The sequence below is a fragment of the Cyclopterus lumpus genome, chromosome 24 (assembly GCF_009769545.1).
Source record: "Cyclopterus lumpus isolate fCycLum1 chromosome 24, fCycLum1.pri, whole genome shotgun sequence".
Taxonomy (NCBI): Eukaryota; Metazoa; Chordata; class Actinopteri; order Perciformes; family Cyclopteridae; genus Cyclopterus; species Cyclopterus lumpus.
This window is the reverse complement of record NC_046989.1, coordinates 732501-757500: the sequence shown is the minus strand read 5'-3', so window position 1 is coordinate 757500 and position 25000 is coordinate 732501. Positions and strand designations below refer to the sequence as shown.

The window sequence follows — 25000 nt, the reverse complement described above, 5'->3', positions numbered from 1 at the left end:
ACTTCACATAAACATACTTCACTTCATTCATACTCACATAAACATACTTCACAGAAACACACTTCACTTCATTCATACTTCACAGAAACACACTTCACTTCATTCATACTCACAGAAACACACTTCACTTCATTTATACTCACAGAAACACACTTCACTTCATTCATACTTCACATAAACATACTTCACTTCATTCATACTCACAGAAACACACTTCACTTCATTCATACTTCACATAAACACACTTCACTTCATTCATACTTCACATAAACATACTTCACTTCATTCATACTCACAGAAACACACTTCACTTCATTCATACTTCACAGAAACACACTTCACTTCATTCATACTTCACATAAACACACTTCACTTCATTCATACTTCACATAAACACACTTCACTTCATTCATACTTCACATAAACATACTTCACTTCATTCATACTCACATAAACACACTTCACATAAACACACTTCACTTCATTCATACTCACATAAACATACTTCACTTCATTCATACTCACATAAACACACTTCACTTCATTCATACTCACATAAACACACTTCACTTCATTCATACTCACATAAACATACTTCACTTCATTCATACTCACATAAACATACTTCACTTCATTCATACTCACATAAACATACTTCACATAAACATACTTCACTTCATTCATACTCACATAAACATACTTCACATAAACATACTTCACTTCATTCATACTCACATAAACATACTTCACATAAACATACTTCACTTCATTCATACTCACATAAACATACTTCACATAAACACACTTCACTTCATTCATACTCACATAAACACACTTCACTTCATTCATACTCACATAAACACACTTCACATAAACACACTTCACTTCATTCATACTCACATAAACACACTTCACATAAACACACTTCACTTCATTCATACTCACATAAACACACTTCACATAAACACACTTCACTTCATTCATACTCACATAAACACACTTCACATAAACACACTTCACTTCATTCATACTCACATAAACACACTTCACTTCATTCATACTCACATAAACATACTTCACTTCATTCATACTCACATAAACACACTTCACATAAACACACTTCACTTCATTCATACTCACATAAACATACTTCACTTCATTCATACTCACATAAACACACTTCACTTCATTCATACTCACATAAACATACTTCACTTCATTCATACTCACATAAACACACTTCACTTCATTCATACTTCACATAAACATACTTCACTTCATTCATACTCACATAAACACACTTCACTTCATTCATACTCACATAAACACACTTCACTTCATTCATACTTCACATAAACACACTTCACTTCATTCATACTCACATAAACATACTTCACATAAACACACTTCACTTCATTCATACTCACATAAACACACTTCACTTCATTCATACTCACATAAACACACTTCACTTCATTCATACTCACATAAACATACTTCACATAAACACACTTCACTTCATTCATACTCACATAAACACACTTCACTTCATTCATACTCACATAAACATACTTCACAGAAACACACTTCACTTCATTCATACTTCACAGAAACACACTTCACTTCATTCATACTCACATAAACACACTTCACTTCATTCATACTCACATAAACACACTTCACTTCATTCATACTCACATAAACATACTTCACAGAAACACACTTCACTTCATTCATACTTCACAGAAACATACTTCACATAAACACACTTCACTTCATTCATACTTCACAGAAACACACTTCACTTCATTCATACTCACATAAACACACTTCACTTCATTCATACTCACATAAACACACTTCACTTCATTCATACTTCACATAAACACACTTCACTTCATTCATACTCACATAAACACACTTCACTTCATTCATACTCACAGAAACACACTTCACTTCATTCATACTTCACATAAACACACTTCACTTCATTCATACTCACATTCCTTCAAAGTAGCTGTAATTAAACCTCTCCTGAAGAAGACCACTCTTAATCCAGAGGTGTTGGCTAACTACAGACCGATCTCTAACCTTCCCTTCCTCTCTAAGATCCTTGAGAAAGTAGGACTCATCTCTGTACTGGTCTTGTTAGACCTTAGTGCTGATAAAGGACTCATCTCTGTACTGGTCTTGTTAGACCTTAGTGCTGATAAAGGACTCATCTCTGTACTGGTCTTATTAGACCTTAGTGCTGATAAAGGACTCATCTCCGTACTGGTCTTGTTAGACCTTAGTGTTGATAAAGGACTCATCTCCGTACTGGTCTTGTTAGACCTTAGTGCTGATAAAGGACTCATCTCTGTACTGGTCTTGTTAGACCTTAGTGCTGATAAAGGACTCATCTCTGTACTGGTCTTGTTAGACCTTAGTGCTGATAAAGGACTCATCTCTGTACTGGTCTTGTTAGACCTTAGTGCTGATAAAGGACTCATCTCTGTACTGGTCTTGTTAGACCTTAGTGCTGATAAAGGACTCATCTCCGTACTGGTCTTGTTAGACCTTAGTGTTGATAAAGGACTCATCTCTGTACTGGTCTTGTTAGACCTTAGTGCTGATAAAGGACTCATCTCTGTACTGGTCTTGATAGACCTTAGTGCTGATAAAGGACTCATCTCTGTACTGGTCTTATTAGACCTTAGTGCTGATAAAGGACTCATCTCCGTACTGGTCTTGTTAGACCTTAGTGTTGATAAAGGACTCATCTCCGTACTGGTCTTGTTAGACCTTAGTGCTGATAAAGGACTCATCTCTGTACTGGTCTTGTTAGACCTTAGTGCTGATAAAGGACTCATCTCTGTACTGGTCTTGTTAGACCTTAGTGCTGATAAAGGACTCATCTCCGTACTGGTCTTGTTAGACCTTAGTGTTGATAAAGGACTCATCTCCGTACTGGTCTTGTTAGACCTTAGTGCTGATAAAGGACTCATCTCTGTACTGGTCTTGATAGACCTTAGTGCTGATAAAGGACTCATCTCTGTACTGGTCTTGTTAGACCTTAGTGCTGATAAAGGACTCATCTCTGTACTGGTCTTATTAGACCTTAGTGCTGATAAAGGACTCATCTCCGTACTGGTCTTGTTAGACCTTAGTGTTGATAAAGGACTCATCTCCGTACTGGTCTTGTTAGACCTTAGTGCTGATAAAGGACTCATCTCTGTACTGGTCTTGTTAGACCTTAGTGCTGATAAAGGACTCATCTCTGTACTGGTCTTGTTAGACCTTAGTGCTGATAAAGGACTCATCTCTGTACTGGTCTTGTTAGACCTTAGTGCTGATAAAGGACTCATCTCTGTACTGGTCTTGTTAGACCTTAGTGCTGATAAAGGACTCATCTCTGTACTGGTCTTGTTAGACCTTAGTGCTGATAAAGGACTCATCTCTGTACTGGTCTTGTTAGACCTTAGTGCTGATAAAGGACTCATCTCTGTACTGGTCTTGTTAGACCTTAGTGCTGATAAAGGACTCATCTCTGTACTGGTCTTGTTAGACCTTAGTGCTGATAAAGGACTCATCTCTGTACTGGTCTTGTTAGACCTTAGTGCTGATAAAGGACTCATCTCTGTACTGGTCTTGTTAGACGTTAGTGCTGATAAAGGACTCATCTCTGGACTGGTCTTGTTAGACCTTAGTGCTGATAAAGGACTCATCTCTGTACTGGTCTTGTTAGACCTTAGTGCTGATAAAGGACTCATCTCTGTACTGGTCTTGTTAGACCTTAGTGCTGATAAAGGACTCATCTCTGGACTGGTCTTGTTAGACCTTAGTGCTGATAAAGGACTCATCTCTGTACTGGTCTTGTTAGACCTTAGTGCTGATAAAGGACTCATCTCTGTACTGGTCTTGTTAGACCTTAGTGCTGATAAAGGACTCATCTCTGTACTGGTCTTGTTAGACCTTAGTGCTGATAAAGGACTCATCTCTGTACTGGTCTTGTTAGACCTTAGTGCTGATAAAGGACTCATCTCTGTACTGGTCTTGTTAGACCTTAGTGCTGATAAAGGACTCATCTCCGTACTGGTATTATTAGACCTTAGTGCTGCGTTCGACACCATTGATCATGACATCCTATTACAGAGACTGGATCAGTCGATTGGCATTTCAGGTACCGCACTAAGTTGGTTTAAATCCTATTTATCAGATCGATCTCAGTTTGTATTTGTAAACGATGAAGCCTCAATGACCACCAACGTTAATCATGGAGTTCCACAAGGTTCTGTGCTTGGACCAATTTTATTTACCTTATATATGCTTCCTTTGGGCAATATTATCAGGAAACACTCCATAAACTTTCATTGCTATGCAGACGATACTCAATTATATCTATGGATCAAACCAGAGGAGACCAACCAGCTCGCTAAAATTCAAGAATGTCTTAAAGACATAAAAACATGGATGACCTGCAACTTCCTGATGTTAAACTCAGACAAAACTGAAGTTATTTTACTGGCCCTGAACACCTCAGAGATCAATTATCTGGTGATGTGGTTTCTGTAGATGGCATTTCCCTGGCATCCAACACCACTGTAAAGAATCTCTAGTTATCTTTGACCCAGACTTGTCCTTTAACTCCACGTTAAGCAAATCTCAAGGACTGCATTTTTTCATCTACGTAACATTTCAAAAATCCGGCACATCTTGTCTCAAAAAGATGCAGAAAAGCTGGTTCACGCGTTTGTTACTTCCAGACTAGATTACTGCAACTCCTTATTATCAGGCTGCTCTAATAAGTCTCTTAAGTTCCTCCAGTTGATCCAGAATGCTGCAGCTCGTGTACTCACAAAAACTAAGAAAAGAGATCACATGACTCCTGTATTAGCTGCTCTGCACTGGCTCCCTGTAAAATCAAGAATCACATTTAAAATTCTTCTCCTCACCTACAAAGCCTTGATTGGTGATGCACCATCATATCTTAAGGAGCTTGTAGTACCATATTGCCCCACTAGAGAGCTGCTCACTAAATGCGGGGCTACTTGTGGTTCCTAGAGTCCTAAAAAGTAGGATGGGAGCAAGAGCCTTCAGTTATCAAGCTCCTCTTTTATGGAACCAGCTTCCACTTTCAGTCCTGGAGGCAGACACAGTCACCTCATTTAAGAATAGACTTAAGACTTTCCTCTTTAATAGTGCTTATAGTTAGGGCTGAATCAGGTTTGCCCTGGTCCAGCCCCTTGATATGCTGCTATAGGCTTATAGGCTGCTGGGGGATGTTTTAGGATACACTGAGCACCTCTCTCCTCTTCTCTCTCTCCTTATGGATGAATTTACATCTCTCCATTGCACCTTATTAACTCTGCTTCCTCCCCGGAGTCGTTGTGACTTCACGTCTCATAGGGTCCATTGGACCTGGAGGTGTCTGATGCTGGTGAGCCGGCCTCCCATTGGCCCTGCTGATGCCCCGCCCCCCCTCCTCTCTACCTCCTTCTGTTTCATGGATTGGAGTTCCATTCATACATTGTCATATTCATGTAATGTGTTTATGTAACTCTGTAACTCTGTTCATCTGGTCACATGACATCTATTCATCTGTCCATCCGGGGAGAGGGATCCTCCTCTGTTGCTCTCCTGAAGGGTTCTTCCCTTTTTTCCCTGTCAAAGGTTATTTTTGGGGAGTTTTTCCTGATCTGATGTGAGGTCAAAGGTCAGGGATGTCGTATGTGTACAGATTGTAAAGCCCTCTGAGGGGAGGTTGTGATTTGTGATATTGGGCTATACAAAATAAACTGAATTGAATTGAAAACTGAATATATGTGTGTATACGTGTGTATATGTGTGTACATGTATGTGTGTGTATATATATATGTGTGTACATGTGTGTGTGTGTGTACATGTATATGTGTGTGTATACGTGTGTACATGTGTGTGTGTGTACATGTATGTGTGTGTATGCATGTGTACATGTGTGTGTGTGTGTACATGTATGTGTGTGTATATATATGTGTGTACATGTGTGTGTGTGTGTGTATATATATATATATATATATATATATATATATATATATGTGTACATGTGTGTGTATGTGTGTACATGTATGTGTGTGTATATATATGTGTGTACATGTGTGTGTGTGTGTATATATATATGTGTGTACATGTGTGTGTACATGTATATGTATACATGTGTACATGTGTGTGTGTGTGTGTATATATATATATATATATATATATATATATATATATATATATGTGTACATGTGTGTGTATGTGTGTACATGTATGTGTGTGTATATATATGTGCGTACATGTATGTGTGTGTATATATATGTGTGTACATGTGTGTGTGTGTGTATATATAAATGTGTGTACATGTGTGTGTGTGTGTACATGTATGTGTGTGTATATATATGTGTGTACATGTGTGTGTGTGTGTGTACATGTATATGTGTGTGTATACATGTGTACATGTGTGTGTGTGTATATATAAATGTGTGTACATGTGTGTGTGTACATGTATATGTATATATATATATACATGTACACACACACATGTACACACACACACATATATATATATATATATATATATATATATATATATGTGTGTGTGTGTACATGTGTGTGTGTACATGTATATGTATATATATATATATATATATATATATGTGTGTGTACATGTGTGTGTGTGTGTGTGTACATGTATATGCGTGTGTATACGCGTGTACATGTGTGTGTGTGTGTACATGTATATGTGTGTACATGTGTGTGTGTGTGTGTGTGTGAGGTCCCACCTCCTCCAGGGCGGCCACCGTGTTCCTGCAGTGGGACATCCGGGTGGTGAAGCTGGAGGTGGTCGGGGCTTTGTAGTCCTCATTGGTCTCCTCGATGAACTCGGTCACGCTGATGAGCTCCGGCATGTTGATCCCGGTGCGCGTGAACCCTTCGATAAGAACCCGCAGGTAGAGCGGCCACACCTGGCCCACAGAGTCCGGAACACCCGGCAGAGATCTCCTCCGCTGCCAGACCGCGACTGTTTCCCGGAGAAGTGACCCGCAGAGAGAGGCCTGTGGGCGGACTGACCCGTCGCGTTCCTCCGCTGCTGCAACCACCTGAGCGCACTGAGCGGGGCGGGGACGCGCAGGAGGTATCACTCCGCGGCGGTTTCCAGGAACCACAGTCTGACAATTCCAGGAAGTTCTTTTCTTTCCAATTTAAACATTTTCTTCAAAGGAAAAGTAACATTTAAAGAATGTTTTCTCAAGGACTGCACTACAATAAATACTTGTACTCAAGTGGTGGAAGAAGTATTCAGATCCTTTACCACACCAAGTACTAAGTGAATAGTAATATTTAACTCTGCGATGTCGTACAATAAAAAGTACAATAAGTACCTCTGAGATGTAGTACAGTATAAAGTACATGTACCTCTGAGATGTACTACAGTATAAAGTACAACATGTACCTCTGAGATGTACTACAGTATAAAGTACAATAAGTACCTCTGAGATGTAGTACAGTATAAAGTACTACATGTACCTCTGTGATGTAGTACAGTATAAAGTACAATAAGTACCTCTGAGATGTACTACAGTATAAAGTACAACATGTACCTCTGAGATGTACTACAGTATAAAGTACAATAAGTACCTCTGAGATGTAGTACAGTATAAAGTACTACATGTACCTCTGTGATGTAGTACAGTATAAAGTACATGTACATCTGAGATGTAGTACAGTATAAAGTACATGTACCTCTGAGATGTAGTACAGTATAAAGTACATTATTTACTTCTGAGATGTAGTGGAGTAAAAGAGAAAGTGGCAGAAAATATAAATACTCAAGTAAAGTACAAGTAGAACAAATGTATACTTCACGTCAAAGTATTTGTGTAAAAGTACTGATACATCATATTCCACTACTGCCTGTACTTTTCCAGTTGACTCATTTATGGACACATTGTTTCTGCTCCACACGTTCAGGGATCCATTATCTCAAACATAGAACATCTTTGACACCTGCCTGGAGGCGTGTGGGCGGGGCCAACAGCTGCAACACACGTGACCACGTACTTCAATATTCATGTGGGACCTTAAAGAGTTTATATTTATATGTGATGTTGTATACTTGTGTACTTTTACTGCTGTTACTTTAACTACATGAAGCCGATAATACTTGTGTACTTTTACTGGAAGAGGAGGAGGAGGATGAAGAGGAGGAGGAGGAAGAGGAGCAGGAGGAAGAGGAGGAGGAGGAGCAAGAGGAAGGCAGGAATGTGCCAGACAGAGTAACCCCCATCAGAGCAGTTCAGACTCCAGGACTGATGGTTCCATCCTCTCGTCTCCACCAGTGAGACCAGTAGTCAAACCAGTGTGACGGATCGGGGTGTGGCCCATCCTTCATGATGTGGTACCATGTGTGTTGTGGTCCTTCCTGCTGTCACTTATGTTGTGTTCAGACTTTTGTGGGAGGGTTCAGGTGTTCACAGGGTGGGGAGCCAATCAGAAGGAGGGAGACGAGTGACACTAAAGGGAGAGGTGCAGGTTCAGGTGGTTCAGTGGGAGAACAGGTGTGTTATGGTGAGCTCGAGCCGAGGGCAGTGATTGGCGTGGAGGAGCAGCTACACGGAGGACCGGCGAGGGGTGCAGAGGACGGCGCAGCCGGCGAGACACCGGGAGGCAGGACTGAGACACCGGGAGGCAGGACTGAGACACCGGGACAGAGACACCGGGACAGAGACACCGGGACTGAGACACCGGGACAGAGACACCGGGACTGAGACACCGGGACTGAGACACCGGGACAGAGACACCGGGACTGAGACACCGGGACTGAGACACCGGGACAGAGACACCGGGACTGAGACACCGGGACTGAGACACCGGGACTGAGACACCGGGACAGAGACACCGGGACTGAGACACCGGGACAGAGACACCGGGACAGAGACACCGGGACTGAGACACCGGGAGGCAGGACGGAGACACCGGGACAGAGACACCGGGACTGAGACACCGGGAGGCAGGACGGAGACAACGGGACTGAGACACCGGGACAGAGACACCGGGACTGAGACACTGGGAGGCAGGACGGAGACACCGGGACTGAGACACCGGGAGGCAGGACGGAGCCACCGGGACAGAGACACCGGGACAGAGACACCGGGACAGAGACACCGGGACTGAGACACCGGGACAGAGACACCGGGACTGAGACACCGGGAGGCAGGACGGAGACACCGGGACAGAGACACCGGGAGGCAGGACGGAGCCACCGGGACGGAGCCACCGGGACAGAGACACCGGGACAGAGACACCGGGACAGAGACACCGGGACAGAGACACCGGGACTGAGACACCGGGACAGAGACACCGGGACTGAGACACCGGGACTGAGACACCGGGAGGCAGGACGGAGACACCGGGACGGAGACACCGGGAGGCAGGACGGAGACACCGGGACAGAGACACCGGGACTGAGACACCGGGACTGAGACACCGGGAGGCAGGACGGAGACACCGGGACAGAGACACCGGGACTGAGACACCGGGACTGAGACACCGGGAGGCAGGACGGAGACAACGGGACAGAGACACCGGGACTGAGACACCGGGACAGAGACACCGGGACTGAGACACCGGGAGGCAGGACGGAGACACCGGGACGGAGACACCGGGAGGCAGGACGGAGACACCGGGACAGAGACACCGGGACTGAGACACCGGGACTGAGACACCGGGAGGCAGGACGGAGACAACGGGACAGAGACACCGGGACTGAGACACCGGGACTGAGACACCGGGACAGAGACACCGGGACTGAGACACTGGGAGGCAGGACGGAGACACCGGGACAGAGACACCGGGAGGCAGGACGGAGCCACCGGGACTGAGACACCGGGACGGAGACACCGGGACAGAGACACCGGGATGGAGACACCGGGACGGAGACACCGGGAGGCAGGACGGAGACACCGAGACGGAGAAACCGGAACGGAGACACCGGGACGGAGACACCGGGAGGCAGGACGGAGACACCGAGACGGAGACACCGGAACGGAGACACCGGGACGGAGACACCGGGAGGCAGGACGGAGACACCGAGACGGAGACACCGAGACGGAGACACCGGGACGGAGACACCAGGAGGCAGGACGGAGACACCGGGACGGAGACACCGGGACTGAGACACCGGGACGGAGACACCGGGACAGAGACACCGGGACTGAGACACCGGGACTGAGACACTGGGAGGCAGGACGGAGACACCGAGACGGAGACACCGGGACGGAGACATCAGGACGGAGACACCGGGACAGAGACACCAGGAGGCAGGACGGAGACACCAGGACGGAGACACCAGGACGGAGACACCGGGACGGAGACACCGGGAGGCAGGACTGAGACACCAGGACTGAGACACCGGGACGGAGACACCGGGACAGAGATGCCGGGACAGAGACACCAGGAGGCAGGACGGAGACACCGGGAGGCAGGACGGAGACACCAGGACGGAGACACCAGGAGGCAGGACTGAGACACCGGGAGGCAGGACTGAGACACCGGGAGGCAGGACGGAGACACCGGGACGGAGACAGGGTCTCAGGGTTCCCTAAACCTGCTCTCTGGAACCAGGTCCAGTAACAGACCAGAGGTTCCTCGGTCTCAGGGTTCCCTGAACCTGCTCTCTGGAACCAGGTCCAGTAACAGACCAGAGGTTCCTCGGTCTCAGGGTTCCCTGAACCTGCTCTCTGGAACCAGGTCCAGTAACAGACCAGAGGTTCCTCGGTCTCAGGGTTCCCTGAACCTGCTCTCTGGAACCAGGTCCAGTACCCGCCTGTCTTTCTCCTTCCCGTTCATGGAGTGACGCCAGCGTCCAGCCGGTCAGTGGCCCCACTCCGCTGAACTTTGTCCTCCAGCAGCTGCTTCAACGTTCCTCTCGGTCCAGTGGAAGCTCCCTCCAGTGAGGCCATGGCGGAGAGGACGGCAGCAGAACCGGCAGCAGCAGAACCGGACTTCCTGCAGTCCAACGATCTGGCCTGCGAGGCGGTCGGTGGGAAGGTGAGCTGCAGACATGCATGATGTATTGATCACTGTTCATCTGGATTTGTTTAGGATATTCTGTTGTTTAGAGCGAGTGATGCAAGGTAATATATTAATAACACTATAATAATATTATCAACAACCAGCAGTAGCTAAAGACATTTAAGATAATCACAAACATATGAGCACACTAATACGCAGCTCTTCATGTCTGTAGATGGATGTTCAAGGTGGTTTGGACTGCTTCATGTCCACATTAGTCCAGCAGGACCCGGCCCAGGGGTCGGACCACATGTTGCTAGTCCTTGTGCTAAGCTAACTGTCTGTAGCTTCATTCTTACTGTACAGCCATGAGAGTGTAATCAATCTGCGGTAACTCTTCCTTTAACATGTTAATGTAAAGTCCATATGTTAAAGTTGTTATTGACATAAAGTGTGTTGTCCTTACAGGTTATCTTGTTGTTGTTGACAAAGTGTGTTGTGGTGTCCTTGCAGGTTATCTTGTTGTTGTTGACAAAGTGTGTTGTGGTGTCCTTGCAGGTTATCTTTGCGACTGACGAATGGTTCGCTCCTGCTAACAACCTGCTGAAGGTACGACTGATGTGTGGTCAGGGTTCATCTCCCCTGCTCAACAAAAGAGAACTCTTCGGTTCTCTACACTAAACAGGCTGAAGGTGTAAGGAACCTCCAATGAGGTGAAGCACAGTTCTGTAGGGAACCTCCAATGAGGTGAAGCACAGTTCTGTAGGGAACCTCCAATGAGATGAAGCACAGTTCTGTAGGGAACCTCCAATGAGGTGAAGCACAGTTCTGTAGGGAACCTCCAATGAGGTGAAGCACAGTTCTGTAGGGAACCTCCAATGAGATGAAGCACAGTTCTGTAGGGAACCTCCAATGAGGTGAAGCACAGTTCTGTAGGGAACCTCCAATGAGATGAGCACAGTTCTGTAGGGAACCTCCAATGAGATGAGCACAGTTCTGGAGGGAACCTCCAATGAGGTGAAGCACAGTTCTGTAGGGAACCTCCAATGAGGTGAAGCACAGTTCTGTAGGGAACCTCCAATGAGGTGAAGCACAGTTCTGTAGGGAACCTCCAATGAGATGAAGCACAGTTCTGTAGGGAACCTCCAATGAGATGAAGCACAGTTCTGTAGGTAACCTCCAATGAGATGAAGCACAGTTCTGTAGGGAACCTCCAATGAGGTGAAGCACAGTTCTGTAGGGAACCTCCAATGAGATGAAGCACAGTTCTGTAGGGAACCTCCAATGAGATGAGCACAGTTCTGTAGGGAACCTCCAATGAGATGAGCACAGTTCTGTAGGGAACCTCCAATGAGGTGAAGCACAGTTCTCTACACTAAACAAACTGAAGGTGTAGGGAACCTCCAATGAGATGAAGCACAGTTCTGTAGGGAACCTCCAATGAGATGAGCACAGTTCTGTAGGGAACCTCCAATGAGATGAGCACAGTTCTGTAGGGAACCTCCAATGAGGTGAAGCACAGTTCTGTAGGGAACCTCCAATGAGGTGAAGCACAGTTCTGTAGGGAACCTCCAATGAGGTGAAGCACAGTTCTGTAGGGAACCTCCAATGAGGCGAAGCACAGTTCTGTAGGGAACCTCCAATGAGGTGAAGCACAGTTCTGTAGGGAACCTCCAATGAGATGAGCACAGTTCTGTAGGGAACCTCCAATGAGATGAAGCACAGTTCTGTAGGGAACCTCCAATGAGATGAGCACCGTTCTGTAGGGAACCTCCAATGAGATGAAGCACAGTTCTGTAGGGAACCTCCAATGAGATGAGCACAGTTCTGTAGGGAACCTCCAATGAGATGAAGCACAGTTCTGTAGGGAACCTCCAATGAGATGAAGCACAGTAAAGAGTTGAGTTTAAGACCAACACGTCTTCTTAGCAGAATTCACCTACAAACCAGGAAGTGCTAGGACCCCAGAACACACGAGCTGCCCGAGCCTGTGCCTGACTGTATATGTCCAGTGTTGTGTGAACCCAGAACCGGCTGGTGAGATGTTCATGTCCTGTTGTTGGTCCAGAGAGAGAAGCCCAACTTCAGCGCTTCTGCCTTCACCGAGTTTGGGAAGTGGATGGATGGATGGGAGACGAGGAGGAAGAGGACGGCGGGTCAGTACCAGAACTCATGAGGGAATTATGTTCACGACTCTATGATGCTCACACTTTGTATATTCTTTAAAAGAATCTCTCTTTAATAATGAACAAAAACATTAAAATGATGAATGGAAGACAACCTGCAACAAAGCTGGTTACTTACCTAATATATATATATATATATAATGTGACATTAATAATTCTGTTCTACTTCTACTATAACAACTAATACTAATAATAACAATATTAATGCTACTACTACTAAAAATAATAATTATCCTATTTTATTAAGTGAGTAAATTCAAAATGTAATGCATATTAGGGACAATTCTTATAATTACTAATTTCCCCATCTGCCAATATAATAATGTTTTATTATTATTCATTTTATATACACACAACTCAATAAGAAGTGACAAGTCATTACAATATATTATATTATTTAACCTCCATTAGCCACAATGTGTAAACTATATAGGTGATAATAATTCAATATAATAATTCATCATTATGATGAATTCTAAAAATAATTCAAAGAATAGTTCAATATACACAATAACCTAATAAGGCATTTAATGTTAGAGTATTTATACTGTACACACACAATATACAGCACAAACATAATAATAATATAATAGTACTAAGAGTAGTAGTAATTACAGTATTGTTTTACAATCCAATTCTATAATGCAAAGATAGAATAAGGTGTACTCGATATCTGACTCCTTACAGAAACCAAGTGTCATTAAGAGTAAATGTGTCTCCAGTGATCATTCTCTTTGACATTAATGTGCTCTTCATTTATGATTCTGTTTGTGGAGGTCACGACTGGTGCGTCGTCCAGCTGGGAGTTCCCGGGCTGATCCACGGCCTCGATGTGGACTCGTCCTTCTTCACTGGGAACCACTCGCCCTCCATCTCCGTCCAGGCCGGCTGTCTGGGTACCGGCTCTGATCCCCATTAGCTCCTTTCCTTACTTCATGAGGAAGATAACTCTACGAGAAACTTTGTCCTGCAGTTTAAATACAAAGTCATTAAATTCACATTTTATATATTACATTTACGGAAGAAAAATGAGCTGTTTTACTTGTTAGACATTTTAAAAGGTGCACAAAATAAAAGACTGAATGGTCTTTTGGGTGAAACAGCCCAGCTGGTGTGTATGTGCTGGTGTTTAGTTGTATGTGTCCACGAGGAAGAAACCACAGTGAAAGAAAACATGAAACAGAAACGATATGCAGAACCTGAACTAACACTGAGCGGTTCTTCCCCAGACAAACCTCCCCCCTTCACTCTGGAGGGAGACCGAACCGGCATGGCCGCCTCCGACGTTCAGCTGGCTGCGGTCGCCAAGGTAACCCTGACGTGTCAACAGGTTCTCAAAACAGACTCGTCGAATACCAACGCCTGTTCAGCCACCATACGCTTCAAACTAAGACGCTCTATGTTCCCCTCTAGTCACATGACGCTCTATGTTCCCCTCTAGCCACATGACGCTCTATGTTCCCCTCTAGAGTCACATGACGCTCTATGTTCCCCTCTAGAGCCACATGACGCTCGATGTTCCCCTCTAGTCACATGACGCTCTATGTTCCCCTCTAGCCACATGACGCTCTATGTTCCCCTCTAGAGTCACATGACGCTCTATGTTCCCCTCTAGTCACATGACGCTCTATGTTCCCCTCTAGAGTCACATGACGCTCTATGTTCCCCTCTAGAGTCACATGACGCTCTATGTTCCCCTCTAGAGCCACATGACGCTCTATGTTCCCCTCTAGTCACATGACGCTCTATGTTCCCCTCTAGAGCCACATGACGCTCTATGTTCCCCTCTAGTCACATGACGCTCTATGTTCCCCTCTAGTCACATGATGCTCTATGTTCCCCTCTAGAGCCACATGACGCTCTATGTTCCCCTCTAGCCACATGACGCTCTATGTTCCCCTCTAGCCACATGACGCTCTATGTTCCCCTCTAGTCACATGACGCTCTATGTTCCCCTCTAGTCACATGACGCTCTATGTTCCCCTCTAGCCACATGACGCTCTATGTTCCCCTCTAGTCACATGACGCTCTATGTTCCCCTCTAGTCACATGACGCTCTATGTTCCCCTCTAGTCACATGACGCTCTATGTTCCCCTCTAGCCACATGACGCTCTATGTTCCCCTCTAGTCACATGACGCTCTATGTTCCCCTCTAGTCACATGACGCTCTATGTTCCCCTCTAGAGCCACATGACGCTCTATGTTCCCCTCTAGTCACATGACGCTCTACGTTCCCCTCTAGTCACATGACGCTCTACGTTCCCCTCTAGTCACATGACGCTCTACGTTCCCCTCTAGTCACATGACACTCTATGTTCCCCTCTAGTCACATGACGCTCTATGTTCCCCTCTAGAGCCACATGACGCTCTACGTTCCCCTCTAGTCACATGACGCTCTATGTTCCCCTCTAGAGCCACATGACGCTCTATGTTCCCCTCTAGTCACATGACGCTCTATGTTCCCCTCTAGTCACATGACGCTCTATGTTCCCCTCTAGTCACATGACGCTCTATGTTCCCCTCTAGAGCCACATGACACTCTATGTTCCCCTCTAGTCACATGACGCTCTATGTTCCCCTCTAGCCACATGACACTCTATGTTCCCCTCTAGTCACATGACGCTCTATGTTCCCCTCTAGCCACATGACACTCTATGTTCCCCTCTAGTCACATGACGCTCTATGTTCCCCTCTAGTCACATGACGCTCTATGTTCCCCTCTAGAGCCACATGACGCTCTACGTTCCCTCTAGTCACATGACGCTCTATGTTCCCCTCTAGTCACATGACGCTCTATGTTCCCCTCTAGAGCCACATGACACTCTATGATCCCCTCTAGTCACATGACGCTCTATGTTCCCCTCTAGTCACATGACGCTCTATGTTCCCCTCTAGAGCCACATGACGCTCTACGTTCCCTCTAGTCACATGACGCTCTATGTTCCCCTCTAGTCACATGACGCTCTATGTTCCCCTCTAGTCACATGACGCTCTATGTTCCCCTCTAGAGCCACATGACGCTCTATGTTCCCCTCTAGTCACATGACGCTCTATGATCCCCTCTAGTCACATGACGCTCTATGTTCCCCTCTAGAGCCACATGACGCTCTATGTTCCCCTCTAGAGCCACATGACGCTCTATGATCCCCTCTAGTCACATGACGCTCTATGATCCCCTCTAGTCACATGACGCTCTATGTTCCCCTCTAGAGCCACATGACACTCTATGATCCCCTCTAGTCACATGACGCTCTATGTTCCCCTCTAGAGCCACATGACGCTCTACGTTCCCTCTAGTCACATGACGCTCTATGTTCCCCTCTAGAGTCACATGACGCTCTACGTTCCCTCTAGTCACATGACGCTCTATGTTCCCCTCTAGAGCCACATGACACTCTATGATCCCCTCTAGTCACATGACACTCTATGATCCCCTCTAGTCACATGACGCTCTATGTTCCCCTCTAGAGCCACATGACGCTCTATGTTCCCCTCTAGTCACATGATGCTCTATGTTCCCCTCTAGAGCCACATGATGCTCTATGTTCCCCTCTAGAGCAACATGACGCTCTATGTTCCCCTCTAGTCAAATGACGCTCTACGTTCCCCTCTAGTCACATGACGCTCTATGTTCCCCTCTAGAGCCACATGACGCTCTATGTTCCCCTCTAGTCACATGACGCTCTACGTTGCCCTCTAGTCACATGACGCTCTACATTGCCCTCTAGTCACATGACGCTCTACGTTGCCCTCTAGTCACATGACGCTCTACGTTCCCCTCTACTCACATGACGCTCTACGTTCCCCTCTAGAGCCACATGACACTCTATGTTCCCCTCTAGTCACATGACGCTCTACGTTCCCCTCTAGTCACATGACGCTCTACGTTGCCCTCTAGTCACATGACGCTCTACGTTGCCCTCTAGTCACATGACGCTCTACGTTCCCCTCTAGAGCCACATGACACTCTATGTTCCCCTCTAGTCACATGACCCTCTACGTTCCCCTCGAGAGCCACATGACGCTCTATGTTCCCCTCTAGTCACATGACGCTCTACGTTGCCCTCTAGTCACATGACGCTCTACGTTGCCCTCTAGTCACATGACGCTCTACGTTGCCCTCTAGTCACATGACGCTCTACGTTCCCCTCTAGAGCCACATGACGCTCTACGTTCCCCTCCAGAGTCACATGACGCTCTACGTTCCCCTCTAGTCACATGACGCTCTACGTTGCCCTCTAGTCACATGACGCTCTACGTTCCCCTCTAGTCACATGACGCTCTACGTTGCCCTCTAGTCACATGACGCTCTACGTTGCCCTCTAGTCACATGACGCTCTACGTTCCCCTCTAGTCACATGACGCTCTACGTTGCCCTCTAGTCACATGACGCTCTACGTTGCCCTCTAGTCACATGACGCTCTACGTTCCCCTCTAGAGCCACATGACACTCTATGTTCCCCTCGAGTCACATGACGCTCTACGTTCCCCTCGAGAGCCACATGACGCTCTATGTTCCCCTCTAGTCACATGACGCTCTACGTTGCCCTCTAGTCACATGACGCTCTACGTTGCCCTCTAGTCACATGACGCTCTACGTTGCCCTCTAGTCACATGACGCTCTACGTTCCCCTCTAGAGCCACATGACGCTCTACGTTCCCCTCTAGAGCCACATGACGCTCTACGTTCCCCTCTAGTCACATGACGCTCTACGTTGCCCTCTAGTCACATGACGCTCTACGTTCCCCTCTAGTCACATGACGCTCTACGTTCCCCTCTAGTCACATGACGCTCTACGTTCCCCTCTAGAGCCACATGACGCTCTACGTTCCCCTCCAGAGTCACATGACGCTCTACGTTCCCCTCTAGTCACATGACGCTCTACGTTGCCCTCTAGTCACATGACGCTCTACGTTGCCCTCTAGTCACATGACGCTCTACGTTCCCCTCTAGTCACATGACGCTCTACGTTGCCCTCTAGTCACATGACGCTCTACGTTGCCCTCTAGTCACATGACGCTCTACGTTCCCCTCTAGTCACATGACGCTCTACGTTGCCCTCTAGTCACATGACGCTCTACGTTGCCCTCTAGTCACATGACGCTCTACGTTGCCCTCTAGCCACATGACACTCTATGTTCCCCTCTACTTACATGACGCTCTACGTTCCCTCTAGAGCCACATGACGCTCTACGTTCCCCTCTAGAGCCACATGACACTCTATGTTCCCCTCTAGTCACATGACGCTCTACGTTCCCCTCTAGAGCCACATGACACTCTATGTTCCCCTCTAGTCACATGACGCTCTACGTTCCCCTCTAGAGCCACATGACACTCTATGTTCCCCTCTAGTCACATGACGCTCTATGTTCCCCTCTAGTCACATGACGCTCTACATTCCCCTCTAGACGTGTCACCAATGACACAGTTTAAGGCTGATATGTGATTTGATTGACAGCTGGGTTCGGAGGCGTGGCCTGAACTGGTATGCGTGTCGGAGCTGAAGCCTGGATACTCAGACTGCTGCCATAACTACTTCAAGGTCAACTTCAACCACAGAGTCACACACCTTCGCCTCAACATGCACCCAGGTACACACACACACACACTCATGATCAAATGATAATGGTAATAATAAAACTGTATTCAGTGTTTGTCTTACCAGATGGAGGGATAGCCAGACTGCGGGTGTACGGCGTCGGGCAGAGAAACTGGTCGTCTGTCTCCCCCCACCAAGACGTCGACTTGGTGGCTCTGACCAATGGGGGAGTCTGCCTCGGTTATAGCGACGCCCACTTTGGACATCCACGCAACATGATTGGTTGGAATCAGCACAAATACTTTGTGCCTCTAATTTGATGTTAACTGTTGGTAACACTGGGCATCACCTGCTGTCTGTGGAAGGACTGGTAACACTGGTACCACTGGTACCACTAGACTCTAGTGGTACCAGTGTTACCAGTGTCTCTAGTGTCTAGTTGTACCAGTGTCTCCAGTGTCTAGTGGTACCAGTGTCTCTAGTGTCTAGTTGTACCAGTGTCTCTAGTGTCTAGTGGTACCAGTGTCTCTAGTGTCTAGTGGTACCAGTGTCTCTAGTGTCTAGTGGTACCAGTGTCTCTAGTGTCTAGTTGTACCAGTGTCTCCAGTGTCTAGTGGTACCAGTGTCTCTAGTGTCTAGTGGTACCAGTGTCTCTAGTGTCTAGTTGTACCAGTGTCTCTAGTGTCTAGTGGTACCAGTGTCTCTAGTGTCTAGTTGTACCAGTGTCTCTAGTGTCTAGTGGTACCAGTGTCTCTAGTGTCTAGTGGTACCAGTGTCTCTAGTGTCTAGTTGTACCAGTGTCTCTAGTGGTACCAGTGTCTCCAGTGTATAGTGGTACCAGTGTCTCTAGTGTCTAGTGGTACCAGTGTCTCTAGTGGTACCAGTGTCTCCAGTGTATAGTGGTACCAGTGTCTCTAGTGTCTAGTGGTACCAGTGTCTCTAGTGTCTAGTTGTACCAGTGTCTCTAGTTGTACCAGTGTCTCTAGTGTCTAGTGGTACCAGTGTCTCTAGTGTCTAGTTGTACCAGTGTCTCTAGTGGTACCAGTGTCTCTAGTGTCTAGTGGTACCAGTGTCTCTAGTGTCTAGTTGTACCAGTGTCTCTAGTGTCTAGTTGTACCAGTGTCTCTAATGTCTAGTGGTACCAGTGTCTCTAGTGTCTAGTGGTACCAGTGTCTCTAGTGTCTAGTGGTACCAGTGTCTCTAGTGTCTAGTTGTACCAGTGTCTCTAGTGTCTAGTTGTACCAGTGTCTCTAGTGTCTAGTGGTACCAGTGTCTCTAGTGTCTAGTGGTACCAGTGTCTCTAGTGTCTAGTTGTACCAGTGTCTCTAGTGGTACCAGTGTCTCTAGTGTCTAGTGGTACCAGTGTCTCTAGTGTCTAGTTGTACCAGTGTCTCTAGTGTCTAGTGGTACCAGTGTCTCTAGTGTCTAGTGGTACCAGTGTCTCTAGTGTCTAGTGGTACCAGTGTCTCTAGTGTCTAGTTGTACCAGTGTCTCTAGTGGTACCAGTGTCTCTAGTGTCTAGTGGTACCAGTGTCTCTAGTGTCTAGTGGTACCAGTGTATCTAGTGTCTAGTGGTACCAGTGTCTCTAGTGTCTAGTGGTACCAGTGTCTCTAGTGTCTAGTGGTACCAGTGTCTCTAGTGTCTAGTGGTACCAGTGTCTCTAGTGTCTAGTGGTATCAGTGTCTCTAGTGTCTAGTGGTACCAGTGTCTCTAGTGTCTAGTTGTACCAGTGTCTCTAGTGTCTAGTGGTACCAGTGTCTCTAGTGTCTAGTGGTACCAGTGTCTCTAGTGTCTAGTGGTACCAGTGTCTCTAGTGTCTAGTTGTACCAGTGTCTCTAGTGTCTAGTGGTACCAGTGTCTCTAGTGTCTAGTGGTACCAGTGTCTCTAGACACTGGAGACCCTGGAGGAACTGGTACCACTGGAGACCCTGGAGGAACTGGTGACACTGGTGTGCTGTGTTTCAGGTCTCGGCCGAGCTGCCAACATGGCCGATGGCTGGGAAACGGCCCGCAGACTGGACAGACCCAAACACCTGAAGGTTTAAACCTAAACACTAACATTAACTTAATTATAAGTAAAAAGGAGATGAAACATTCTTCTTTTCTGAGAATGATTGATCGTTAAAATGTTCCTCACTTTTAAAAAGCATTCCCTTTTCCACATTTTCCAAACGTGTATTCACTTTTCAAAAACCTCCTCAGTTTCCCCCAAGATGTTCTCCTGGTCTGAACCATCACCAATTTATATTTGACCCCTGAATCTCTTTTTTATTTTTTTAATTCTCCTTACTAAAATGTCCTTAATTTTAAAATTGTCCTCACCTTTCACAATGTACATGAATCACCTGTTAAACGTGCCGGTCTTGCAGGTGGACCAGCAAGGGATCCTTCAGGTCCCCGGCTGCCAGTGGGCCGTGTTTCGTCTCGGTCATCCTGGAGTCATCAGCCGCGTGGAGGTCGACACCAACCACTTCAAAGGTCCACACACACCTGCTGCTTTGCTTCTGTTGACTCCTCCTCCATCAGCCCTGTCCATTTACCTGTGTGTCTCCATCAGGGAATTTCCCAGACTCCTGCAGGATTGAGGTTTGCTCTTTGACCCCTGAGGATGAAGCTCAGTGTATCAGCAACAGCTGGAATTCTGGGAAATGGCAGGTCCTTCTGCCCACGCAGAAAGTATGTAATATTGGTAAACAAGGTGTTTCCAAACAGTGTAATGAGTTAGATATTCAGACATGTATTTAACAGAGATGAATCTCACTTTGTTTGCCAAGATGGCCGCCAGCCAACAAGGTCTCAGATCTTTTCCCTCAGAAAACTTTACTGACAACGACGAGGAACATTTTATTTATATAATAATTTGAACTGTTAACTCTGAACACGACCGATTTAAATATTTAAAAGTGAATATTTCCTTTGGGATGTAACTTAAGTACAAGAAACCAGAAATAGAACAGGTCAGCTAAAAGTTTAGTTTTTCAGCGTTGACTTCTTAAGTGTGTTAAACTGCTTCCTGTTTGTGTGTTAAACTGCTTCCTGTTTGTGTTAAACTGCTTCCTGTTTGTGTGTTAATATGCTTCCTGTTGGTGTGTTAAACTGCTTCCTGTTGGTGTTAAACTGCTTCCTGTTTGTGTTAAACTGCTTCCTGTTTGTGTGTTAAACTGCTTCCTGTTTGTGTTAAACTGCTTCCTGTTGGTGTGTTAAACTGCTTCCTGTTTGTGTGTTAAACTGCTTCCTGTTGGTGTTAAACTGCTTCCTGTTTTTGTGTTAAACTGCTTCCTGTTTGTGTGTTAAACTGCTTTCTGTTGGTGTTAAACTGCTTCCTGTTTGTGTGTTAAACTGCTTCCTGTTGGTGTTAAACTGCTTCCTGTTTGTGTGTTAAACTGCTTCCTGTTGGTGTTAAACTGCTTCCTGTTGGTGTTAAACTGCTTCCTGTTGGTGTGTTAAACTGCTTCCTGTTGGTGTTAAACTGCTTCCTGTTTGTGTGTTAAACTGCTTCCTGTTGGTGTTAAACTGCTTCCTGTTGGTGTTAAACTGCTTCCTGTTGGTGTGTTAAACTGCTTCCTGTTGGTGTTAAACTGCTTCCTGTTGGTGTGTTAAACTGCTTCCTGTTGGTGTTAAACTGCTTCCTGTTGGTGTGTTAAACTGCTTCCTGTTGGTTTTAAACTGCTTCCTGTTGGTGTTAAACTGCTTCCTGTTGGTGTGTTAAACTGCTTCCTGTTGGTGTGTTAAACTGCTTCCTGTTGGTGTTAAACTGCTTCCTGTTGGTGTTAAACTGCTTCCTGTTGGTGTGTTAAACTGCTTCCTGTTGGTGTTAAACTGCTTCCTGTTTGTGTGTTAAACTGCTTCCTGTTGGTGTTAAACTGCTTCCTGTTGGTGTTAAACTGCTTCCTGTTGGTGTGTTAAACTGCTTCCTGTTGGTGTTAAACTGCTTCCTGTTTGTGTGTTAAACTGCTTCCTGTTGGTGTTAAACTGCTTCCTGTTGGTGTTAAACTGCTTCCTGTTGGTGTGTTAAACTGCTTCCTGTTGGTGTTAAACTGCTTCCTGTTGGTGTTAAACTGCTTCCTGTTGGTGTGTTAAACTGCTTCCTGTTGGTGTTAAACTGCTTCCTGTTTGTGTGTTAAACTGCTTCCTGTTTGTGTGTTAAACTGCTTCCTGTTGGTGTTAAACTGCTTCCTGTTGGTGTTAAACTGCTTCCTGTTGGTGTTAAACTGCTTCCTGTTTGTGTGTTAAACTGCTTCCTGTTGGTGTTAAACTGCTTCCTGTTGGTGTGTTAAACTGCTTCCTGTTGGTGTTAAACTGCTTCCTGTTGGTGTGTTAAACTGCTTCCTGTTGGTGTTAAACTGCTTCCTGTTGGTGTTAAACTGCTTCCTGTTTGTGTGTTAAACTGCTTCCTGTTGGTGTTAAACTGCTTCCTGTTGGTGTTAAACTGCTTCCTGTTGGTGTGTTAAACTGCTTCCTGTTGGTGTTAAACTGCTTCCTGTTGGTGTTAAACTGCTTCCTGTTGGTGTGTTAAACTGCTTCCTGTTGGTGTTAAACTGCTTCCTGTTTGTGTGTTAAACTGCTTCCTGTTTGTGTGTTAAACTGCTTCCTGTTGGTGTTAAACTGCTTCCTGTTGGTGTTAAACTGCTTCCTGTTGGTGTTAAACTGCTTCCTGTTTGTGTGTTAAACTGCTTCCTGTTGGTGTTAAACTGCTTCCTGTTGGTGTGTTAAACTGCTTCCTGTTGGTGTTAAACTGCTTCCTGTTGGTGTGTTAAACTGCTTCCTGTTGGTGTTAAACTGCTTCCTGTTGGTGTTAAACTGCTTCCTGTTGGTGTTAAACTGCTTCCTGTTTGTGTGTTAAACTGCTTCCTGTTGGTGTGTTAAACTGCTTCCTGTTGGTGTTAAACTGCTTCCTGTTTGTGTGTTAAACTGCTTCCTGTTTGTGTGTTAAACTGCTTCCTGTTTGTGTGTTAAACTGCTTCCTGTTGGTGTGTTAAACTGCTTCCTGTTGGTGTGTTAAACTGCTTCCTGTTGGTGTTAAACTGCTTCCTGTTGGTGTGTTAAACTGCTTCCTGTTGGTGTTAAACTGCTTCCTGTTGGTGTTAAACTGCTTCCTGTTGGTGTTAAACTGCTTCCTGTCTTCCTCGGCGGCTGCAGCTGCGTCCTCATCACAGACGTCTCTACAGCGAGGAGGAGCTGGCGCTCCGCTCGCCCGCCAGTCACGTGCGGCTCGTCATCAGCCCGGACGGAGGGGTCAGCAGGCTCCGCCTCTGGGGTCGACCCACGGCCCCCACTGCTGCTGCGCCGACCAATCAGGAGATACCGGCGTCCAAACTCTGATGCGTAGAAATAAAACATAAAGTCTGTCTGATGGTCATTAATACTTTTAAACACAAGCTATTAACACAGATGATGAAACATCCCATAATGCTGTGCAGCAATGGCATCATAGGACAGCATCGTTCACTCAGTGTTCATTTTAGTTTAAACGTCTCGGATGTTTCACCGGAAGATATATAATATATATGATAGATAATATATGATATATGATAGATAATATATGATATATGATAGATAATATAATATATATGATAGATAATATATGATATATGATAGATTATATATGATATATGATAGATAATATATGATATATGAAAGATAATATAATATATATGATAGATAATATAATATATATGATAGATAATATATGATAGATAATATATGATATATGATAGATAATATGAAATATAATATATGATATATGATAGATAATATATGATATATGATAGATAATATATGATATATGATAGATAATATATGATATATGAAAGATAATATAATATATATGATAGATAATATATGATATATGAAAGATAATATGATATATATGATAGATAATATAATATATATGATAGATAATATATGATATATGATAGATAATATATGATATATGAAAGATAATATGATATATGAAAGATAATATAATATATATGATAGATAATATATGATATATGATAGATAATATATGATATATGATAGATAATATATGATATATGAAAGATAATATAATATATATGATAGATAATATATGATATATGATAGATAATATATGATATATGAAAGATAATATGATATATGATAGATAATATAATATATATGATAGATAATATATGATATATGATAGATAATATATGATATATGATAGATAATATATGATATATGAAAGATAATATGATATATGAAAGATAATATAATATATATGATAGATAATATATGA

The 25000-nt window shown here is 45.0% G+C and overlaps 2 protein-coding genes across 11 annotated transcripts in view; one reads left to right on the top strand and one right to left on the bottom strand.

The window, feature by feature from the left end:
* Positions 1-7154, bottom strand: part of asap2b (ArfGAP with SH3 domain, ankyrin repeat and PH domain 2b) — a 29604-nt gene extending 22450 nt beyond the window's left edge. Inside the window, exon 1 of the mRNA XM_034527195.1 lies at positions 6783-7154. Within this exon, the coding sequence (XP_034383086.1) occupies positions 6783-6908 (126 nt within the window). The 5' untranslated portion in view covers positions 6909-7154. The remainder of the gene's footprint in view (positions 1-6782) is intronic.
* Positions 7155-9589: 2435 nt separating this feature from the next.
* Positions 9590-24089, top strand: allc (allantoicase). 10 transcript variants are annotated; one of them, XM_034527217.1, is made up of 12 exons: positions 9590-10623; positions 10813-11049; positions 11572-11622; positions 13082-13169; positions 13976-14095; positions 14429-14508; positions 18660-18792; positions 18852-19022; positions 20707-20780; positions 21111-21219; positions 21299-21417; positions 23881-24089. In XM_034527217.1, the coding sequence occupies exons 2-12, from the start codon at positions 10960-10962 to the stop codon at positions 24061-24063; spliced, it is 1218 nt and encodes a 405-aa protein (XP_034383108.1). In that variant the 5' UTR covers positions 9590-10623; positions 10813-10959; the 3' UTR covers positions 24064-24089. The 10 variants fall into 10 exon arrangements, with proteins under 10 accessions (XP_034383108.1, XP_034383107.1, XP_034383106.1 ...); XM_034527216.1 differs by having other exon boundaries at positions 9590-10686; XM_034527215.1 differs by having other exon boundaries at positions 9590-10749.
* Positions 24090-25000: the final 911 nt, after the last annotated feature.

Coding starts and splice junctions, on each gene's coding strand:
- allc (XM_034527217.1), top strand. CDS start 10,960: ATGGCGGAGAGGACGGCAGCAGAACCGGCAGCAGCAGAACCGGACTTC. Junction 13,170..13,975: donor GAGGAGGAAGAGGACGGCGG/GTCAGTACCAGA, acceptor CTGTTTGTGGAG/GTCACGACTGGTGCGTCGTC. Junction 14,509..18,659: donor AGCTGGCTGCGGTCGCCAAG/GTAACCCTGACG, acceptor TTTGATTGACAG/CTGGGTTCGGAGGCGTGGCC.